At 46.9% G+C, this 16,792-nt stretch overlaps 1 protein-coding gene across 1 annotated transcript; it reads left to right on the top strand.

Moving 5' to 3' along the window:
* Nucleotides 1-718: 718 nt before the first annotated feature.
* On the top strand, nt 719-13,931 carry LOC147798119 (uncharacterized). Its single transcript, XM_087141152.1, has 5 exons — nt 719-1,009; nt 2,287-2,519; nt 3,809-3,919; nt 12,849-13,386; nt 13,682-13,931. The coding sequence occupies exons 2-5, from the start codon at nt 2,327-2,329 to the stop codon at nt 13,929-13,931; spliced, it is 1,092 nt and encodes a 363-aa protein (XP_086997278.1). The 5' UTR covers nt 719-1,009; nt 2,287-2,326.
* The last annotated feature ends 2,861 nt before the right edge of the window (nt 13,932-16,792 follow it).

Below are 16,792 nucleotides of genomic sequence, written 5' to 3'. Positions count from 1 at the left end.
ACATTGCTGTTGTACTATGAATAAAATGTACGTAGTTCTGTGTTTGATAGAAGAGCTTTGCATATCGACTGCTTTCATGATTACTTTTTTCCTTCAAGAAATGGAATTTGTCCCTCAAGGCTGTAGTTTCTGAGGACGCCTACATGTATGTATTGCAGTGCCCCGGGTAGTTAGTTGGGTCAATACATCAAAGTTGAGTATTACAAGCAACATCTTGCGTGTCTGTCTCCGTCTACATACCACGTCCATTGCTTGTTGAATTCATGTTGAGAATGGCTTCCTTGTACCGTCCCATTCAAACCATCCCTATCACATTAGTAGGCTACTTGGCAACTAAATTTAAACCCGTAGAGAGAGTATCTCGAACGTAAAGCCTGTGTAAATATTAATACGCCTTTAGTTTTGTTTTTGGTAGCCTGCAGTATTTTAGTACATGCAGTATCCGGTTCGTAAGTGTGACGCCACTTCAGTTTAAACCACGCCCACTGCACAAGATACACGACCATCGCAGGTACGTTAGTTCGCGGTAAATTGACGTTATTTCATCTTTTGATTTCACGTGTCGAGTCATCCTGAAAGACTCTTCCACAGAAATTTGCAGCCTGAAAGTCTGAATTTAACACACCTTTATATATTTTGTGTCTTGACTCCTTACTTTCAATCGTCTGATCGTATTAAGAATTGAATCTGACACATACAGCCTCGTTTTCAAACGCGGGAGTGCGCACATCGACGCTAAAAGCGCCGTATTGGGATCCTCTATGGGTTTGCAACATTACGTGTAACTGAAATAGGAGGTCACCAACCTGTGACATTATTGTTCAAAATACTGCGCCATTAATAGACTCCTTGTATAAGCGGCTAAACTGTGAACGCCATGTTCCAGGAAGTGGGTCGCTAAAATAATTCTCAGTGCAATGAGTGAAATCTTGGCAGAGAAATTTCTCGCTACAAAACCATCTGCAACTCTCTCTTAGTTTGAGAAACTTAGAATCAACGTTGAAGAGTGGTGAGTACACATTTTAGTTACGAGTCAAAGTTTAATAATAATAATAATAATAATGAATTATTTAAAAAAGCTTTCCATATCAATGACATTTCAAAGCGTTGTACATTAAAATGCAAAAATTAAATTAACTTTAAACAATTAAAACAAAGTAACAGGAGTTATAAAACAAAATTAAGAATTAAGCAGTAAAAACTAAACATTTAAATTAAAATATTAGCTGATGCTTGGCACAAGAGAATTGGAGTAGAGGTGGACATGTGTTATGAATTGGTTAGTCATTTGTCATCCATTCTTCAGCGATAAAGTAGGGAAAAGATCGAGCGTGTCAGCAATTGCATCACGAACGAGGGAGGCTAGCCCTGTTTCCTGGTTCGTTGGTTCTTATGGGTGCGGTGGAGAGGGTGTTTTGGGCGTGGAGGACGCAAAGTGGCCACCTGCTTTTCTGCTACCAGAAAAGTAGGAAAGGAAGTTTTATCACAGTTTTTATAACGTTCGATCGCTGGCAGCCGAAAAGTGGCCAATCTGCTTTTCTCCTTTCGAGCAGGCAGAAAGGAGGATCAGACGTTTTGACAACAACCCTGAATTGTACATTTTTTCATAACAGAAAAGCAGATTTAGGTGGCTTTAAAGTGGTTTTTTTGCCATCCAAGGGCCATGAACGGGGTCGTGAACCCTTGTTATGACCATTTCCTTTCCATGAGATTGAAGACGTCTACCAATAATTACGGTACATCTATCTTTTGTAATGAAAGATTCCAATGTTTCCCAAGCAAGCCTGTGTGTCTATTGGATGATAGCTGTAAAACTGCATTTCATTTCAGCTGCTATTTGCTCTGCCTCACAGGGACACTGATACTGCCGTGTGGGATTGGTCCCCAGGAAGCATGGTTAGGTATTGGTTTCTACGTCTTCACTCCCCAAAATGGAAACGGTCGTAACCTACCGGTTCATGATCCCATTCACTGCCCACTGAGGACAAAAAAAGCGGATGGCCATTTTTCGGCCACCTATTTCAAAATCTGCCTTTCCGGTATCACAAAAGCAGAAAAGTTGAATTCAACTTTGATTTCAAAGACAAACGAGTTTGACGTCAGGAAATAGTTGCAGAAACGCATTCCCTTGTTTTGAAATGCTTTCCATTTTGGCCAATTCGCACCACTTATATTGGATTTGGCGCAGTTATATGGCGTTCATATTTACTTTCATATATTCATTTATGAGCTGACCAAATGTCACGCGTCACAGTTGTCATTTTTCCAGTATTCTGTTTTACACAGTTTGGAGGATAGTCATTTCAGTGACCTACTTTCGCCCACAATGACCGACGCCAATGCCTCGATGTCGTCGCTGACAGACTCTGATAGGTGCGCCACCGCTCTTAAGCTGGTCCTCCAGCTGATCGAAGCGCCAGGTGTGACCTTCGACAAGAGAATCGCCGTTCTGAACAAGATCAAGGAGACCTGGGAGAGGAATGAAGAGGTTGTCGTGATAGCAGTGAACGAGTTAGCTGGTAAGATCAAATACATGTATTTGTGGAACCATGTAACACCACTCCCTGTGAAATGGAGGTTCGGAAACTGTGTACTGGTGTGCCAAGAAGCTCTACAATATTGAAAACATTCTGCTACATTTAAATTACTCATCCCAGGACTGCTTGCTGTGTACTACAAAAGTAGAACAAGAAAGCATCACCCAGACTTATTTTCTGTTAATCCTGGGAAGTGACCCGCATCAGACTAAAATGTGGTCCTTCTCTTCAAAATTTGTTCCCCCCACCCGGGCCCAGGTGGGCAGGTGTCTTTCGATAATCAACAGGTGTTCAGATTGGACAGACCACAGCTACGAGATATGGTCTTAGATTTCTGGGTGCATTATGGCTTGGAAAATGATGCATGAGGACTGGGAAATTTGGGAGAATTTTATTGGCCACGATAACAACGTTCTCTTTGAATCTTGTTTCCAGTAGATGCAAACTTGGGGCAAAGAGCCCATGTTCAACAATTAGGAGAAAAATGGATTTTTCTTATTTCACTTCCTTCCCAAAGTTTGCAACTCCCCAAAGTTCACACCTAATTAGTACGGTTTCCAAAGGTTATAAAAGAATCCAGCCCCAAAGATTTCCCTCAAAACGTGTGTTCTGGATCTGCTCTTGCTTTTGCCAAGGCATGGTCAAACTTCAAGCGAATGTGACAGGTAATCGAATTTGACGTCATGAAAGATTTCCAGCAAAAGATTTCTTCAGTTCGAATGTGTTATACTTGAGCAAAATCGCTGAGCGAATATATGAGGGGTCTGACGTCACAGATCCATCCCTATAGTCGGTTTTGCGACAAACTTAATATGAACCAGCCTTTATTAGCGGTAACTTAGTACAGTGTAGTAACAATACATAGATTGTTTTTTTTGCCCACAACATAGTAGAATCATTAGTTCCTGTCAGATTTTCTGTCATTCAACTTAAGTAAAGGACCCTGAAATGCCCAGAATGCGTTCCCCTTTTTCCTCAATTTCCCTTTTCAAAAGACCAAATGCTTACTTGCAAAGTGTAGCCCACATGAACAGAATACCAGAAACACAGTTCTGGTACAAAGTTGAATCTTTCCTTTGTCTAGAATCTTTCAGTTTAAAATACCTGCTCACAGATGTGAAAGAATTGTTGCATTTTTACCAAATGGATATTTAAATGCAAGCTGTTAACCTAGTGTTATGAAACACAAATTTCAATTTGGGTTACAAAACGTTTTTCTTGCAGCTTGTTTTCCCTTTCACCCACTCTTTTTCTATTGTTCTGTCCAAAAGAGCAAGTGGTTGGGGCAACTCGAATGGAAAGTAGGAAAGCCAACTTGGCAAATCCACCCATGCCCGTTTTGGACTGCTACCAATTATTTGGTAGGAGCGGGGGGGAAATAGGTAAGTACTGGCTTGCGGCCACTTAGAATTTTTGGGGGGGAAATGTCAAAAATCATACGGACTGTCTTGAAAGTCTGCTTCTGTAATGAGCTACAAAATATTCATTATGCTGTCGAGTTACCATGAAAATCTCTTAACCTGTAACAACTAAGGTGCCTTATAATTATTTGTGGTTATTGACGATTAGGAAATAATGGACATCTCGTAGACCTACTCACTGTTATTAAGAAACGGGTCTTTTCAGTCAAAACGCCGTCAACGCTCGAAACGAGGGAGTAGTACACACATGTATAACCGCGTCAGATTGAACTTTGCTTTTGCATGAACCCACAAGGTGGGGGTTAGTAGGGTTGAGTAGGCAACTCCATAACCAGCTATTGTTTTCCCAGCAGGGAACAATCTCACCAAGGAGGGTAATTGAGGAAATATTTATCCCCATAGGTTAAACATACGACGTATACTCATCTTTGCCCGTATGGACACCTTTTAGGCAATATTTCATCGAGGAGAATATTGTAGCGGTCTCCAGCGACGGAGCCTCGGGCGTGCCTTTGGTCGACCCGACGAGCGGCTGTAGAGGCGACCAGGGGGGCAGGTCCGTTTGGAGGCAGTCTACCGCCAGGCGCCGAAGCCTAACAAGTTCCACCCACGGGTCTTATCTTGGGGGCTGGCAGAAAGGGGGCCGGTACCGTGGGTTACTGGTACTGGGGGATTTCCTGGACGAACTCAATAAAGACTCTGGTTGGCTTCAGATTTGATTGGTTGATTATTTTAATATTGGCACTCTCTTAAACAGGAGACTCCTAAATAGGCAACTCCTAATTAGGCGGCTTGTTTGATTTGGCAAATTGTTTACACCACCTACGTCTTGACTTGCACTGTTTACTGCTGAATTACATAAAAGATGACCATAAAAGAGATGTGAGTGCTCATCAGGACTAATTTACAATAATTGAATGAAGTCGCACTAACCTGTTGCTCAGTATCACTCTCCAGCACAGCGTTCTGCTCTCACACCCAAACCAAGCAGCAGTACGAACTCGGCACGCACAAATAGGACGGAACAACAGAAAGACAGGAAAGACCGCGAGTAGCTCGCGCGCATTCCTTATATACCCATGCGCGGGTTATGATTATGGGATATAAATGCTTAACTGCAAATAATTAAAGAGGGCGCTCTAACCACCCCACTATTTCGCTACATAGCCACACCCCAAGATCGGTCAGTCCCCTTTGACCGTAAATCTGAAAAATAAAAGTAGCGAAATCCATTCTTACCCCTAAACAGGTTTCCATAGTCAGTCGTTGAAATAAAAGTGCCTCAAGGAATCACAGGTAAATTATACACTTCTAAGTTAGAACAAGGGGAAACTTATACATTAAAAACTTTAAGTCTTATAACAAAACCAAGAAACACTTAATTCTTCTAAGTTAAGGGCCTAGTCCAAACAATCTGGCTCTAAAACATGATGCCAAAACTTGCATAAACAGCTTTCGAAAAAGGTTTCTTAAAGGCAACACCACTTCCTTTAGGTTTTACTCCCTCAATCCTGCTCGGAAATTCACATCGAAAAACCCGTGTTATCTTGTCCTTGGTGAGCTTTTGGCCCTCCTGGAACACGCTCCTCGAAGATGTCTCATGGACTTGGTGACATTGCCGATCATTGCCCTCTCCAGATCCTCTTGATCCATAGGCTCTCTGATTTCCTCCGCCCCGGTATCCCTGCAACAAATAAGACGACGGAGGACAACTGGCGTTCTGCGGTGCAGTGGATTTGACGTCCTTTTTAGGAGGTAGTGTCTTCAAGTAGACGATGTCAAACTCCCTCTTCACCTCGGCCACAGATCGTACCTCCCTCCTCCTTGTACAGGTACGTCTCCCTGGTTTCATTCACGTGGAGCACCTGTCCAGGTAGAAGTTTTTCAGGTAGCATGGGTTGAGGCCAGTGTCGCAGCTTGCCACTACATGTATCTTCACGGGGCACATCTCCCTCAGTGGGCTGCCTGTGGAACATCTCAATCATCCCACGTGGTTTTCCCCCAGATCGGGCCACTGGCCGCTCCTCAGCAGGCTCATTATCTTGATCCCACAGCATTGGTGTAGGAGATAAAGCTATTTCTGCCAGTTCCATGAGATCCTCTTCACCCTGCTGCCCGGAACCGGAAACTATCTCCACCTCCCTCGCGGCTTCAGGAACATCTGCTGCAGGCTCCCCAGATCCATCCAGCTCCTTAGCAGGTATATCTTTTGCCTTCATAGGGCGACGACTTCCTGCTCTAGGCTCTTGGTTCCCAGTATTCCCAGCCATTGCAGACTTTTTCGGCTTGGCAAACGCCTTCTAGAGGGAGACAGCCCCCCTGGAAGGTCATCTGGCGGTCGGGAGCCAGTGCAAGAGGGTGCTGACCCGTCACTCCTCGACTTCTTGTCTTTACGCTGCCTTTCCCCATCCAGGCTACGCTTCCTTTTAGTGTCCTTGCCCTGCTTACTTGTCTTGCCATCCTTAGTCTCCTTCCTAGGACAGCTTCTGTTAGATTCTCCGTCACCCCTCGACGTTGACCTGTCTGAAGTGGTTCTCCTCTTCTCCCGTTCTTCATAAGTCTCGCCTTTGATGTGATCCACTTCGGAGATCCTGTCTGGGTGGCAATCCTTGTAGTGGGCCCTCAGGTTATCTCGACGGTTGTTTTTATGTGAGCATCTAAGACACCAGTAAAAAAGCCTTGGGCCATACTCCACGGTTAGATGTCGATCAAGGCTTCTCTTGTGCATCATCGCGTGGCATCTCGGACACTCCACCATCTCTTCACTCCCTCCCCATTTTCACCGGGTCAGGTTTCTCTCTGTGTTAGCAAACAGAAGATCCAAAAAAAGGAGATAATTTAACCCCCTGATACCTTCGTTACGGTTTTTCTAAGCGCCTCCAAAGCCTACAGAGGTGAAGGTTTCTCTTAACTACACTCTCACTACAGGTACCGCTGTGGCACCCCTACGTTGCCTAGGCGGGTTTCGCCTTGGTGGTGGCGTTGTCTGCCTCTGTAGCTGTGTGGAGTCTTCGTCGGGCTCGCATGTCTCCTCTACGTTGTTTGGGTTCTGTAGTTCCTCGTCTGGGAAATGCCTCGCTGCAGGTGACTGGAGAATTGACCCCCCCCTTTGAACGGGTTGCCTGTCTTCCACAAGACTCCCGCTGGCACCCGCCGGGACAACCACAGGACTCCCAGGTGTGGGACTCCTCCCGCCCTTCCTTCCTTCAGGACCCCAGGGTTTCTATCGGGTCACCTAGGTAGGGTTTGAGACGGTCGTAGTGAACGACTTTCAGTTTTCCCCCTCGGCGTCTTCTGTATCCTGTAGGTTACATCTGATAGCTTTCTAACCACCATGTAGGGTCCACACCACTTACACTGAAGCTTAGGCGACAGGCCCTTTGTTTTTGCGGGATTGTATAACCAGACAAAGCCTCCTTCGCAAATCCTATCATGTACAACGCGACGGTCATACGTTTTTCTTCTGTCGCCTAGCGCTTTTCCTCAAGCACTCTCTCGCCCCGATTATGAGCCGCCTGAATGTCCTCCCCTGAGATTGAGTGCATAGTCCGTCTGCACGGCCTCCGGGTTCCCTGTTGTCTGTCGTTGCCGTTCCAGCAGCCAAGTCGATGGGTAGGTACACCTCCCTCCCCAACATGAGCATAGTGGGGCGTTTTCCCCGGTCGATTCTTGCGGTGTAGCTCGGTAGGCGAAGGTCGCAAACGGCAATTTCGTATCCCAGTCTTTCAGACGCCTGTGGGGCTCAATCATGGTTGAGATCATGGTCAACAGAGTCCTGTTGAAGCGTTCAATTAGGGCCGTCGGACTTGGGATTATACGGCGTGGTGCGTGTCTTTTCTATCCCAAGTAAGGTACACATCTCCGAGAATACTTGCGACTCAAAGTTCCTGCCCTGATCCGAATGTAACTCGGCAGGAACTCCGAACCTACACAGGAACTCGCTGACCAGTGTTTCCGCCACCGTAGTTGCCCTTCTCGTCTGCGACGGGATAAGCCTCCATCCACGTACTAAAGTAGTCGCCAACTACGAGGATATACTTATTCCCCCTATCGCTCTTTGGAAGAGGACCAACCATGTCAACAGCAATGCGCTCCATCGGCGCGCCGAACCAGACGTTTGCTGCAGTGGGGCTCTACTTTTCCTCGCTGGAGACTTTTTACTAGCACACACACACTGCATCGTCGGACTGCAGATCTCACCTCTGCTGCCATACCAGCCCCAGTAAAACCTCTGACGAATTCTCTCCAATGTCTTCCTCTGGCCTAGGTGCCCACTTGTCTTTCCACTGTGTAGTTCCCGTGATTATCTCCTGGCGAAGTGCCACGGGAACTATCGGCTTCCACTTCACCTGTCGTTCCATCGTCGGACTCCCAGCGCCTGTTTAGGTACCCCTCTCTGATCTCCAACTGCTCCCAGGTTAACCAATAGACCTTGGCTGTAGGCGAACATGCTGAAAGATCTCTTGATCTGGCCCTTGCCACGGCTTTCTCCTTCTCATGGAGTACCCATTTTATGGAAGGGTCTTGCAGTTGAGCTTCCCTCCACCGTTCCTTTGTAATGGTAGGCGCCGCCGTTATAACCCTGACGCCGGCTTCCTCAGACATGCGGGTGCTGCATGACTCACCACGGTCGTCACTCCCAGTCATCTCATCTTCACGGCCCACACTGCCCACATGGTCTCCTAGATAGGCCATCCGCGTTCCCATGCGAACGGCCAGCTCGATGGACGATGTTCAGGTCATGTTCCCCTATTACCTGCAGCCAACGGGCCACTTGACCCTGTGGCTCGCGAAAATTCGTAAGCCACTTCAGCGCACCGTGGTCGGTTCTTACTGTGATCCTTTTCCCGTAGATGTATTGCCGGAACTGCTTCAGAAAGACAACCACAGCGAGTAGCTCCTTTCGGGTTACGCAATAATTGCGTTCCTGCTTGCTCAATGCCCTGCTGGCGTACGCAATCGCCCGCTCATCTCCATCCTTCACCTGGGACAGCACAGCCCTATACTCACATCGCTTGCATCTGTGCCTAGGCCATAGTCCGCGTATGGATCAGGGTAAGCAAGAATAGGTGATTCCTGTAGGCGCCTCTTCAACTCACAAAATGCGCCTTCAGCTTCTGCCGTCCATTCGAACTCTCGGCCCTTCTCAGTAAGGCGATGGAGGGGTCGGGCGATGTCTGCAAAACTCTTGATAAACCGTCTATAGTATGACGCGAGACCGAGGAAGCTCTGCACGTCTCTCACAGACTGAGGAGTTGGCCACTCTTTGACTGCCTTCACCTTCTCAGGATCAGTCGAGACTCCTTCGCCCGTAACCACATGGCCAAGGTACAATACACGCTGTTTGAACAGCTCACACTTTTTTGGTTTGAGCTTCAGCCCAGCTTCTCGCAGTCTCCAAAACACTGTCTGCAGGCGACTCAGCTCTTCCTCCACTGTGTCTGCAAAAACAATGATGTCGTCCTAAGTACACTAGGAGTGTCTCCCAATGAAGCCCTGCGAGAACCCGTTCCATCAATCTTTCGAATGTGGATGGGGCGTTGCAAAGCCCAAAGGGCATTACACGCCATGAGTACAAACCACCTCTCACTACAAAAGCTGACTTGTTCTTGGCATCGTTATCTAGCTCCACTTGCCAATACCCCCGATGCCAGGTCCAAGGTGGAGAACCACCTCGAACCCGACAACGCGTCGAGGAGTCATCGATGCGGGGGATGGGATAGGAGTCTTTTATGGTCACCGCGGTTGAGTCGACGGTAATCAACGCAAAACCGCTTGCTACCATCCTTCTTCCTTTACTAAGACCACGTTAGAGGGCCCAGGGACTGTCCGATGGCTCGATGATGTTGTCACGGAGCATCTCCTGCACCTGCCGATCTATCTCCTCTTGCTCCTGTCTAGGATACCGCCGTGGTCTTTCTCGTCTTGGTGGAGCATCTGCAGTATTGATTGAATGTCGGACGACATCAGTACGTCCAATGTCCATGCTCCCTGTGGAGAACACATCCTGGTAGTCACGCAGAAGCTTTGCAATTCGATGGTGATGTTGCGGCTCCACTCCGTCTTTGCTCCGGTTGTACAAGTCGGTAAGATGTGATGGGACTTCCTCGTTGGTCTCCGCCCTAGGTAGGGTTCTCTCTGGCAATTCTATGTCTTCTTCGCCTACTGAGGTGAGAAAGCCTGCCATAGCACCCCGCTTCACCACACACAGTCTCCGTCCAGGATTGAAGACTCTGATGGGCACTACGTCTCCTCCAGCATTCACCAACAGTCGGGCCACAATCACACCTTTGTCTGCCAACTCACTCTGTTCGGCTGGCTCGACGACGCCTAAACCAGTCGCCTTGATACCTCCTGCCCATGTACCCTTGCACAATCGCCTCATGGCCCGGCGGTATTTCCGGCTGTTTTTGCGACAATTATCCTGGCACAAAATCGCCCTCCCTTGGTGTCGGTGCACTTTTATTTTTTCGTCTCCAATTTTCAGTTCCAGGGTGTGAAAATCTAAGCTCCCCCTGCGTCCGCAGTAAGAAATCCATCCCAAGGATTCCCTCTAGTGGTCCAATGTCCCCAAATACCGCATTAACATGGTAGGTGATCTTTCCCACCCCGGATGTCTACGTAGGCGCTGCCGATAGTTCTCAGCAGCCCACCGCTCGCTGTTTTCACACGTGTCTCATTGCTCTCGAGCCTAGGTCTTTTACTGGCCGGAATTTCGAAGAATAATCCCGAATTAAGCACCGTATCGGTCGCACCTGTATCAACCAGTAGTTGTACACCTCTTCCCCTAACTTCTGCCGGAACAAATAATCCACTTTGTGCAACAGTCGACTTGGAAGGTACGGGAAGGTTTCTCGGCTCCGAATTGCTACGAGTTTCTTGTGAAGAGATGCTGTCACCTACTGGCCCTGCTTTTCCTCCAGCCGCACCACGGGCCCCTGGGGCAGCTGTACTTCGTTTCCCGTGTTCTGCCTCTTCTGCCCGGTCGACTGCCTACAATTTCTGGCGATGTGCCCTTTCTGCCTACACCTATAGCACGTCAAATCGCCTAAAGGAATCTCTCCACTTCCATTGTTGTTGCCGAACGGAATCCCGGTGCTCTCCGGCGCTGAGCGCGAGTTACAATTCCCTTGGTTACGCCTTTCTCCTCTTAGCTCACTGATTTCCCGATGACTTCTAAGGATCTGGTTCTCTAGGCGCTTGTAACCATTCCATCATTTCCTTTTTCATTTCCTGTAGGGCGCGCTCAGTGTCACTATCGAGCACTCTGGCATATTTCGTTCTTTTGCCTTCCCCTGTGTTCTTCAATCTTCAGAAAACTCTCCGTTGCAAGTGCAGCCCTCACAGCTTCTTCCAACGTTGTGGGTCGCACCCGGAAAATTCCCTCTCTGATCGCCTGGGTTTTCAGTTGCGTCTGCAAAATGTCCCCTAGCTAGGCGATCTCGGCCTTCCTCCGGGAGTTCGGGGTACGCCAGTTCTGACAACTCCTTGATCGCCTGCCCTAGTTCCTGTAGGCTCTCCTTGGCTCCTTGATGTCGGTGCCTCAACTCCATTAAATGATTTTCCGCCAACTGGCCCGGTCCAAACCTTTTCTCCAACTGGTCGACCAGCTTGGTGTAGGGCGGCGGACTTCCCTCGGTGCTGCCACTCCCCAACACCTTCAGTGCCGGTCCCTGCAGGCTTGCGGCTAGGAATGCACCCGCCTGTGAATCCGACCAGTTGTTGGTCAACCTACACGCCTCAAAATGGCGGCGGTAATCCCTCCATGGTGTCTTCCCGTTGAACCTGTCAGGGACGATATTTGGTCGCTTCAAGGTAACGCTCGTACTTTCCTCTTTTTTGATGCTCCTATCTAGGAGGACGCCATCCTCACGTACAGACGAGTTTCTTGACACCTCCGGTGCCATTTCTCTCTTCGGCTTTCTGCTTGTGCTCGTTTCCGCTGCTGCAGATTTCACAACTTCGTTGGCTAGCCGATTTTTCTCAGCCTGGGGTTGTATTTCAGAGTGTCCTGTTGCATCACAAGGCGCAGATGCTGCAACTAACTGGGGTTTTCCTGTTCGTGGTTTCGGAGTCGGCCTTGCTCTTACCGGTGTTTATGTGGTAGGTAGGGGTAGCGCCATGTTCTCGTTGTCACCACCAATGGCCAAGGTATGTCCATTATCTGTTGTCGTCTGTCGACGAAGCCTAAGAAGGTGATGCTCCGCCTCTAACAATGCAATTTGGTGGTCCAGCTGCCTGGCAGGGGTACTTGATAACTTTAGGCTCTCCCCCTGACTGCTCTCAGCTGCGCACGTGACCAGCTCGCCCTCAAAATCGATTAGCAAATCCTCTGCCATATCATCAAGCCAGGTGTGTCGCCTACGTAGGTGTGTTAAAAATGTTTCGGCGCCAATCCCACTTCTGACACCATTTTAGCGGTCTCCAGCGACGGAGCCTCGGGCGTGCCTTTGGTCGACTCGACGAGCGGCTGTAGAGGCGACCAGGGGGGCAGGTCCGTTTGGAGGCAGTCTACTGCCAGGCGCCGAAGCCTAACAAGTTGCACCCACGGGTCTGGTCTTAGGGGCTAGTGCCCAGTAGTCACTCTCTAGCACAGCGTTCTGCTCTGACAGCCAAACCAAGCAGCAGTACGAACTCGTCACGCACAAATATGACCGAACAACAGAAAGACAGGAAAGACCCCGAGTAGGTCGCGCGCACTCCTTATATACCCATGCGCGGGTTATGATTATGGGATATAAATGCTTAAGTTAACTGCAAATAATTAAAGGGGGCGCTCTAACCACCCCACTATTTCGCTACAATAGCATACATCCTAAAATATGGCCAACTATGTGCACAATTTGCTTATTTGCAATTCCGACTGCTATTTTTTGTCCTTTCTCCTTAGAACAATCGAGAAACGAGCCAAAGAGGAACGAGTCTGCTGACAAAAGAGAGAATATTCAAGCTGAGGGAATGAAAGGGAGACCAATTCAAGTTGAAACCCCGATGGAAGGTACTAGCAGTGGTGCTACCAGGTCCATTAATGGTAACTCTGCACCAGAAACCTGTGAGCAACCTGGCAAGTTTGGGGATGATGGGCAAATCCACCATCAGTGCTCTCAGCAACAGGCAAGCCAAGGTCAGGAGGTTCTACCGATCACATACCGGGGAGAAATAATAACGCCTTCCGATTCCCACTCGACGGCTGGAGGGCGCCAGCTCTACACTCGCAGATTCAGCGGGGCCACATCTAGTAGAGAGGCAGCGCATGCTGCCCACAAGGAGGACCTGTCAAGTTCTGTCGAAGGCAGTGACAGTCACGCTTGTGGCACTCAAACCGAGGAGGAGCACAGGAATTATCTGGGTATCCACACCAGTAGAAGTTCACCGAACTGCTCCAAATCGAGGAAGCATCTTCGCACGACCAAGCTGATTTCTGAAAAGTACATCAATCAGTGTGATGTGTGTTCTAAAACTCTTCTAACTCGTCAAGGGTTCAAACGTCATCGTCAGTCGCACAAATGTAAGACTTGCTCAAAAACTGTCAGGGACATGGCCCATCATTTGCGAGTTCACTCAGGTGAGAAACCACACCACTGCCAGATATGCGGAAAGCGCTTCAAAGAGCTTTCAAGCCTCAAGAAGCACTGGGTTAAAGTCCACCGTCGTAAACTGTATATATGCAGGTGCTGCTCGAAAAAGTTCTTGGATCAACGTGCGCGAAAATGTCTTGAGAAGGAATACCATTGTGGTGACAATGAACCAAACTGCCGGCCATATCCTGCCGCAAAAGGAAAGGCCAGAGCAGCGCCCTCAGGTAGGAGAGAAAGTGATGGACCTAGTTGTAGCCAGTCTATCCAGAACACTGATCGACCTCAACGACATCCTCATAACGTCCAAAAGTCGAAAAGGGTACCCAATCATCCAAAGGGACAACCGAAGGCTGCACGCCTTCAAGGACAGACGGCTCCTAGCAGAGAGACCTTGAAGGAGCACGTGCGACGTCATAGTGCGAAACAGCATCCCACGAAATCATCCTCTCCAGTCACCACCGGCAAAGACGTCATCGAATCATCGAGCGAGGAGGAGTCTAACCTCACTGATGAAGCTGATGGAGAAGGGACCCCAATTGCAACCCTACCAACCGTCGCTCTGGGTCTGAATCAAACCTTCAATGCAAATTCTGTGGGCGACATCTCTCGTCCAACACTCGGCTTCTTGAGCACGAGAACTGTCACAAGGAGGATAAGAAGTCTTTTCCGTGCCTGGAATGCAACGAGGTGTATTTCTCAGGACCAACCTTTTCAGCACATTTGGGAAAAAAACATAAAAACTACAAAGTTAGCCAAGAGGGTAAAAATTTCCTGAGCAAAAAACCTCAAAAAAAACAAAAAACAAAACAAAAAACAAACAAACAAACAAACAAACACCCCAACAAACAAACAAACCAACAAAAAACAATGCTGAATACCAGAACTGTGACAGAAACAGCTCAGGATTAATGCTACTTTGTACGTGAGCAAGGTCACAGTGTTCACGGAGGCAGTTAAACGTTAATTGAGCCGTGTTCATAAAGTCCAACAAACGACTGTTCATCCACGTCTGTGGCTTTAACCTAAAGCTATGTCTTTACTGTATAGTTCATTGGTTTAGAAACTGTTGGTGACGATGCTTGCGCTTCTCGACGGAGCCACATAAAAGACACGTCACAGTGGACTTTTTAGTTCATGTTATTTCGATCATGTTGACTGAATTTGTCTTATTCAATGTTCATTGCCATACGACAGTCATTTTTAATGACTTTAATATCATCGTTAACCTAAAGACAGATCGTCTCAAACCTAAGAATTTAATTGTGTGATTAAACATCCTTAAATATTAATATGTTGACTTATATCGCGAGAAGGTAATGTGGGTTACCGTGGAAGCCTGTACATTGTCAACATAGAGTTCAACCTTACGCTATTTGCATATACTTCAAGTTTTATTTTGTTTTATGTCTAATTTGGAAGGTGTGTGTTAATTTCCCTTTACATCTGATAGTATTTGCATGATAGTTCTTAGGTTGATTTGGTGGATGGGTTGGTAGTTGGATGAGTGTGTGGGTGATTATAAGTAAGAGAGTCCTCCAAAAACCCCACAGAAAATCCGTGGTGCTGTCCACCTAACCACCAGCAAGCTTTTGCGATGGAATCAAGGGAAGAAGACGCCTGATGGAATCAATGATCTTATGTTATCAAATTCATATGAAGCAAATGGTGGGACAGAGAGACTCCCCCCCCCCCGCCTTTGTGTTGGTCATTGTTATACTGGTATCTCAGGAATTCCTTTCAGAAATCTAGGGGGACGTGTTAAGTGACAGTAGGCTGGAGTGTGTATAAGAATTAGAATTGTTGTGGGTACCCCTCTGTCCCATTTTGTGTCTAGTTTAATCAAATTTGCACTAGCTTTTTTCAAGTAGTGACATTTGTTGATTTCTTCTGTTCCTACACCTTGGGACTTTACAAAATATAAAACGATAAAGCCAGCGCTGAACTTAAGGCCATCCTGGTGGTCACCAGCCTAGCACAGCTTGCATTTTTTTTTTTTTTTGGTAACGAAGAAGAAAAGGGAAAATATTCTATCAGCTCCTGTTTGATTCTGCATTTCGTGGGATTCGTTTCCTCATTTATGTAAAATCGCCAGGATTCCCGATTTGGTTTCATTATCCGCCATCGATCCCTACGTTCGGAGGACGTCTGCAAGACGTTGGAGAATGCGTACGTGACAGGATCCGGGAACCCGTCTAGGCTGAACCACTCAGGGGGCGCTGTTCGTAATGCAGATGTAAATTTTACACGTGTTAAGATAAGAATTTCCCTATCATATGTCCTTTGTAAAATATTATTTTTCAAAGCTGTCAGTTTACAATTAATTCGACAATTTAGAAATAAATAAATAACATATCTGGCCTAGTAGGGTTTCTAGTAAAATTTACTCGACAAATAGAGTATCGAGTGAATCGAATTCAACTGCGCAACGATTGGTTTCCGCCTCAATGATTTCAAAGAGTGAATGCGGAAGGAAACCAGTGTAACTGCATAACAATGAAATTCTCACGTGGGGTGACGGGCATTCATAAATTCGCGGGCATCGTAGAAGGAGCATCAGTTTAACTACGCCATAGTTATACAGTCAAAGTAAGTATGCCATTTCTGAGTCTAAATTAACTGATTTTGGCCTCCATGATTAGAAGTGGTATAGTTTACTGTTTAGAGAGTAAACTTAACAAATGAAAGATGGAACACGGGCGACTTTAGCACGAAATTCAATGTCGATTGTGACCCGTTCACTTTATCGTTCCATGACCATAATATACGAAATCACTTATTTTCCCTTGCAACAGTCTACTAGGCATTTAGCAAGCGAAAACATGTCGACAACGTCAAATTTAGCAGTGAAAACATTGAAGGGTTAACTTTGAAAACATTTAGAATTTTCCGACCAGTTTTGTGAGGTTTGGTGATGGCTGGATACGGAATTTTTGAAATTCCACGTTTTCTTCCAAAGTCCTCCATAAAATGGCTCTTCAACCCTTTGTGTAATAGGAAGACTTCCCTGGGGAAACAAAGATAATTTGGGATGTATCATGGCCATACAATCTGCTTTGAAATTATATGCATTCCTTTAACATGTCTGATGTTATCTTGATTGCTTCAGACTGTCAACGATAGCTAGAGTTCCATATACGGACACCACTTGACACCCTTTGACCAAAACCCTGTGAGGTTGGGCTGAAAATTTCTAATTTTTTTTATTAAGGACACAACTTATTTTTTTTCTTCCTCTGCAATTAAGCATTTCTAGATT

This window comes from Acanthaster planci, linkage group LG09 (assembly GCF_054643075.1).
Source record: "Acanthaster planci isolate LZ-2023a linkage group LG09, COTS_SCS, whole genome shotgun sequence".
NCBI classification, from domain to species: domain Eukaryota; kingdom Metazoa; phylum Echinodermata; class Asteroidea; order Valvatida; family Acanthasteridae; genus Acanthaster; species Acanthaster planci.
The sequence above is the reverse complement of the archived record's forward strand: the minus strand, read 5'-3'. Positions and strand labels throughout refer to the sequence as shown.

Excerpts from the sequence above, each read along its gene's own strand:
- LOC147798119 (XM_087141152.1), top strand. The coding sequence starts at position 2,327 with ATGACCGACGCCAATGCCTCGATGTCGTCGCTGACAGACTCTGATAGG. Across the intron at positions 2,520-3,808 it reads AGCAGTGAACGAGTTAGCTG|AGCAAGTGGTTGGGGCAACT; the intron begins GTAAGATCAAAT and ends TCTGTCCAAAAG. Across the intron at positions 13,387-13,681 it reads ACCAAGCTGATTTCTGAAAA|GAATACCATTGTGGTGACAA; the intron begins GTACATCAATCA and ends TGTCTTGAGAAG.